At 49.0% G+C, this 6000-nt stretch overlaps 1 protein-coding gene across 6 annotated transcripts in view; it reads left to right on the top strand.

Annotated features, from left to right (window-relative positions):
* The window catches only part of KIAA1462 (KIAA1462 ortholog), a 65041-nt gene that overhangs the window by 47801 nt on the left and 11240 nt on the right, over window positions 1-6000 (top strand). For 4 of the 6 annotated variants that reach the window (XM_014945071.1, XM_014945068.1, XM_014945067.1 and 1 more), the window contains exon 2: window positions 690-1048. In XM_014945071.1, the coding sequence (XP_014800557.1) occupies window positions 750-1048 (299 nt within the window). In that variant the 5' untranslated portion in view covers window positions 690-749. Of the gene's footprint in view, window positions 1-389; window positions 515-689; window positions 1049-6000 lie in introns of those variants that run through there. The other 2 variants (XM_014945069.1, XM_014945072.1) reach the window with 2 other exon arrangements.

Here is a 6000-nt window from a genome sequence, read left to right as displayed (position 1 = left end):
GCATGAACATATGTTAAGAAAATCATCACCGTTAGATGACTTGGTGTTTGGTAGTAGGATTTCTGTGCTGAAAACAATTTGGACTTCAGTGATTAGGATATCCAGATTAAAAAAGTATGATACCTAATTGCACACGTACCTCTGTATTCCCTCAACTAAAGCAACTTCATCAGGTGATGATGATATATATATGCAAGATCTTCTTGAGAGCTGGTTTTTCTTCAACCCATCTACGCTGTCATCATCTTTTACCTGAACTGTGTGGCAAAGACAAAGAGCTCGGAAAAATAGCTCCTCCCTCTCCTAAAAAATAAAAGAAATGGCTGTCATTACATGTTATCGCTTTCAAGTCCGGTGGTGAAAAATTTTTTTTTTTTTTTTTTTTTTTTGAGATCACTCAGTGACATCTGAAAGCTGCAATCACCAGTGAATTCTTGAGTGAAACGGCCTGAGTCAGCAGCAGCGCGGCATCTGCTGCTTGGCTGAGTGCGTGGAGGTGTATTGTCTGGGGAAGGTCAGCACATGATTCATCAGCATCTGCATGCACTTTGCTTCATCTATTTTATTATAAGGGGTGGAAGACTGAGGCCAAAGGATGAGAGTCTGAGCTTCAGCAGCCTACCGGCTGATCAAAGATGTCTTTCCTCGTTTCAAGCAGCCTTCTGTTTGTTTTTGGTTTTGTTTTCCAGTGATGGATCCTGCTGGAAAGAGCTTTCTGATGGCACAGCTGTGAGGGAAACCAGCACAATATGTTCAGTGTCGAGGACCTCCTGATTTCTCATGGATACAAATTGTCCAAAAATCCCCCTGTTTCATATGAGAACAGATACGATGGATACCGGCATGAAATCGTGGGGAACAGATCTGCTCAGAGAACGCTGAATGGTTTTGAGGCAGAATCGAGAGCCGGGGCGTACAGCAAGAAACCTCTGGTGAAAACCAACTCGAGCAGCACTGAGAGCAGCCATGGGAGCCAAGGGAGGCAAGCGGGTCCTGGTTACCACCATGACCTTCAGGGTTTGTCCACTTTTCATACTTCAGAAGGGGGGTAAGTTTCAGCATCATGCCATGGCTTTGCTTTCTCTTCCTTTTGGTCCTGACATAACTAAGCATGACCCTAACCCCTGACACCATCTTCCTGTGATCCTTTCCTGCTCCCACACTAGTGACCATTTCCACGCACCACAAGTCCACACACGGCAGTGGCACATCCATTCGCCTTCTGCTAGAGCGAGGCACTTGAGAATATTGGGGTGATGGGAGGTGGCCAATATGGTCTGTATCAGAAAGACCTTTCTGGTGGGCTTAGGAAAGCTCAGTTCAAGTACAGTAAAAGAGGGGGGCAAAAGCTCTTAATTTTCTCCAGTTTTAAGAAACTGAGCCCAGCTTCAGCCCTATACACACCCCGGGCTTTGCTGGAGGTTCAGCCCTGCGCATCTCTCGGTGGGTGTTCCGACCTGCACCGAGGACTCGCTTGTTTTTCTCAGGCCACCCTCCAGGAGAAAACATGAGGAGGTGCCTGGGTGTTTCTTTTTAAAACATCCCGAAGCAGGTGGAAGCTCTTGTCGTCACTCCATAAAACGTGCCGGTGCGGCCGTGGCTCGCTGGGCGCGGGGTACGTGCGCGCCGGGGCTGGGGCAGGCCGGGCAGGAAGAGCTGTGTGTACACACCGCGCTCGGCCATTGTTCTGCGGCTATTTGAGGCCTGCAGAGGAACAAAGGAAAGGGGCTAGAGCAGGACTGGAAGCCAGCCCGAGCGTGACCACGGTGTAGGAGGAAAAGCCCCTTCTTCCTCCTGCCGAACGGGCTTGAAACTGAAAGCAGGGCCAAACGCCGCCGCCTTGGGAGCTCGTCCTCTTATGAAGACCTTCAGTGACATGTGGCAAAGGCACGTGTCTCCTCACTGCTGGGCTTGGCTGCTCTTTCCCTGCATATATCTTCCCCTTGTGAGCCCGTTTGCCTGGAACAGGAATGGCTCCTGGCTGCCAGCTGGGATAACGGGCAGGAGGACATGTCAGCCCTGTAAAGCAGTCCTAGGGCAGCAAGTCCCAGCCGTGATGAAGGTCCCCAGGTGGAACCGTCCCTTCTAGAGAATGAAGGACACAAATTTAAAGGTAATAAGGAGGATCCTTCACAGTGTGTTTTGGGTGAAGTGAAACTGGATAGCAGTAAAGTGAGGAAAGGTACTGAAAAAGGCTTCAAAGCAGGGGAAGGGAGTGCGTGGGGGTGTCAAGGAAGGTGGCACTTGGCTTTGGAGGTAGGTTTTTAATGTGGACAAAAACTGGTATGAAGAAGATATGGCTGTGCAAGGCTGGAAGCGACCGCAGCTGGAAGCTGCATCCCTGCCTCCCGCCTCACCGGGGGCTGCGGTGGGGACTCACATGCCTGCCCCACACCTGGGATGTGACAGATATATCTGTGACTGCTGGTGTCGGCCAAACTCAGAATAATGCTCTCTGACTTCTGAAGTGTCTCTTTCTGACATCTCAAAATGCAAGGGGTGAGATCTGTCAGTGTGGTTAAATATTATATCCTGGTTTTTAAAAGTGGTTTTTCCCCCTAAAATAGGGAGCACAGCCCCGGAAATGGCTTTGTCACACTTTCACAACAATAGAAATCTTTTCTTACTATTATTTTTACAGCCCAGTGAGCCTATTGGGAACTCTTACAAGGCACTAGCAGCTATGGACAAGGGAAAACCTTTGTATGTGCCACCCCTGGGTGTGCAGAGGACCTCTGATGTCAGGGGTGACACTGCCGCTGTCCTGCTGGGACGGGCAGGGAGGAGTGAGCTCTCTGGGATTGATCCAGGAGAGCTCTGCAGCTTCAGTGCTGGAGAACACGAGTTTCAGGTGCTGAGCTCTGGGGTGGCAATCCCCCTCCTGACCCACTCCCCTGCCCTGGGGAAGCATCTGAGGCATGGGGCTGCTTCTTTAAAACAGAAGAGTTGTAATGGCCCACTTTGGGGTGTTTGGGCCTGTTGAGGGCAGGCCATAATGAACTTCGGCCTTGCTGTCTGGTTTTCTCAGGAAATAGGTTCCAAGTTCTCAGGCTGGGACAGAGCTGCATGTTGTGGAGACTGGAGAAGTCTTTGGGCCCGAGGAGGGGACAACCACCCAACAAGGTCCAGCAGGCTTCCTGCAGCCATCTCCTGATACTGCCTTCCCAGTGCAGCGCAGTGGCAGGAGAGGGCCAGAAGATGCAGTGTGTGTGTCCCAGCTACCTTCACAAACCTTGACCAGGTCCACGGCAATTTGGGGCATGACTCAGGCTCCTCAGCTAGGGAATTATCTACACCACACTCATGCTCTGACCACTGATGCAGAAGAGCTAATTGCCCTCCAAACACCACAGAAGGGAGTGACTTTGCCCACCTCGTCTCTGCCTTCACAAACAGGTTGGCAGGGCTGGGGGTGTTTCATGACGGCGGGGGATGATGCTGTTGTCTCCACTCATTGGGATTGTTCTGCTGATCAAACCTTCCTGAGGAGGAGGAGGAGAGAAGCTTCATAGCAGCTGCAGGTGGGCACATCACACCGCCCGCCGCTGCTGCTTGCAAGGGGAAAGTGACGCCCCAATGGAGCAGGGAATTGATGTTTTGCTCCATCACATTGTTCTTCAGGCAAAGTGTGGGAGCAGATGGTGGGAGGGCTGTCCTGGCTGTCCTTGCTAAACTGAGCATTAGGAGGTTGCACAGTAAAGGTTTGGAAGAGGAGATGAGCAGAAGACTATGGGAAAGCTGGCCCTATGGGTAGAGATGAGAGGGTTCACAGAAGAACTCTCTCCTGCTTCTCTCCTGAGTGAAGAGAAGAGGCAATTTTAGCTGTTTGTGTGGGAGTAACTATGTTGGTAGCCAGCAAATTTAGAGATAAATAGATAGCATCATTAATGAGATTACCTGCTGGAAAAATTAGAAAAGTGTACTGGTGTTTCCCAGTGTTGAGGCGTGGAAGAGTGTATGTGAGGATACGATCCCAAAATAGAACAGAAGCTGTCAGTGTCCAGAGCAGCCCTCTGAAAATTCTTCCTCCTTGCTGCCAAATCCTGGAAATTTCTTAATGGCATCTCCTCATTGGGCACAAAATCTGTGCTGGTGCCTGTGGCCCACCTGCCCTGAGCTACTGGGTGCCTGACGCCTTCCACTTGCATGATGGCAGCCAGAAACAGGGGCAGGAGGTCTCATGGTATTGCTAGATAGCCCTGCAGTGGCCTCATTCTGCAGGGGTCTGAAGTCATAGCCTGTGCCATGCTCCTTCACTTCTAGCCCTGTTCTGTGGGTCACACAAGGTCCCCAGCGTTCCCCTGGGGAAAGTGAGCGGCTTCAACCCATCGCTCTGAGAGGGGCAGCTCAGTGAAATGCAGTCATGCAGCTGGTGCAGGGTGGACTGATGGCCTCCCTTCTTCCAAAGGCCTAAAATTCATAGAAAGCTAGCAATAGCAATTTATTTTTTTAAATGGTTTTCATTGGAATAATTTTATATAGAATCAATTCAAAGCACTTTGTGACAGCAAATGCGATATTTGTTAGAAGCAGGTCTGTTAGAAAAGAGTTCATAATTTAAAATCTGCCTCCTTGGTCCCATGGGACAGCTCTGTCCCTGGCACTTAAATCTTTCTGGTTGGTCCCATGGGACTGCTCCATCCTTGGCACCCCTCCCCTCTGTGTCCGGGTGTGCATTTCTTCCTGCATCGGTACTGTCGCATCATGGAGCGAGACAGAAATGCGTGGTGGCAGGCTGCTGCTAACAGGGATCCTGCAATCTCTTCATTGATAATAAATTGATAATAAATCACGGACACAGAGACTGCAGCATGACTGGCATCCACCATCCAGAGAGGTAGCATTGCTGAGGCTGTAGTGAAGCATTTTGAACTTGGGGTGTCTCCTGGATGCTTCCCTTTCCCCCCACTTCATTTGACTGCAAGACCTTTGGCTCATATGGCCTGGCAGGAGCCACTCTGCCGCAGCTGCAGCCACAGGCAGTGTGGTTGTGCCCTGCTGCCGTGCCTGCTGCCTGCAGGTGTGCCCGAGCCACACTCACATCTCCATCACTCTCCATCTGAAGAGCACTCAGGCTGGAGCTAGGCTGGAGGCTCTCCTTGGGGAGACTGTGGAGCATCCTCTTCCCACTGCACGGTGCAGTGCCATCCTCTCCAGAGGCTCGCAGGGCCAGACTGTCTGTGTAACCACCTCTAGCGCCTGAGCCAGAAGCTGGAGAGACTGGTATTGTCCACCTTGTGAACAGATCATAGAAAAGATCAGGTTTAAAATGCTGTAAAAACCTCCCTTTAAATGCCTTTGCTACATTCACATTGCAATGATGACATGGTACAGATCACAGAGGTTTCTATCATGTTCAGAAATTTATTACTGGAGCCTAATTATTAAACTTTTAATATTTAAAAATAAATTTAATCTTTTAAACAGCTTTTAATAAATGGAGGAACATCCTTTCTGCAACTGAAGCTGCCCTAACTTAGGGCTAATTTACTTTTATGTATGTCTGAGCTTGGGGGTTGTTTTTAAAAAAGCAGCCTAACCAAAACTCTTCTGTTTTACTCATTTCCTAGGAAAGGGTCGAGTAATGCTTCCTTCCATGTTCCTGATTTCCTATGAAATCCTTTAAACATCCAGCCCATTCCATTCCTGTGCTGTTAGTGCAATTGTTGCAAATCTCAGCATTATTGTCTAACATACCTCCTTCCCACAATGGTTTTATATTTGGGTTGATAAGAATTTGGTTTTACTTTGGGTTTGTTTTTTTTTAATGGCGAATTAAGCAATGCAACATCATCTCTGGAAATTTGAAGATCAAGATTCTTAGATGTTTTTCTAAAAGACATGGTACCACTGAAGCAGGAATCATTTCGGGGAAGTCTGATGGCCTGCATTGAGCAAGATGTCAAACTAAATACTCATAACAGTCTCTGCTGATCTTGAAATCTATGACTCTGTACTTCCTGCCATTTCTGTAGACTCTTTTAGGCTGATTGTTAAAAC

Source organism: Calidris pugnax, unplaced genomic scaffold (genome assembly GCF_001431845.1).
Source record: "Calidris pugnax isolate Ruff unplaced genomic scaffold, ASM143184v1 scaffold54, whole genome shotgun sequence".
In the NCBI taxonomy this organism is placed as follows: Eukaryota; Metazoa; Chordata; class Aves; order Charadriiformes; family Scolopacidae; genus Calidris; species Calidris pugnax.
Note: the sequence above shows the minus strand (reverse complement) of the source record. Positions and strands in the feature narration are given on the sequence as shown.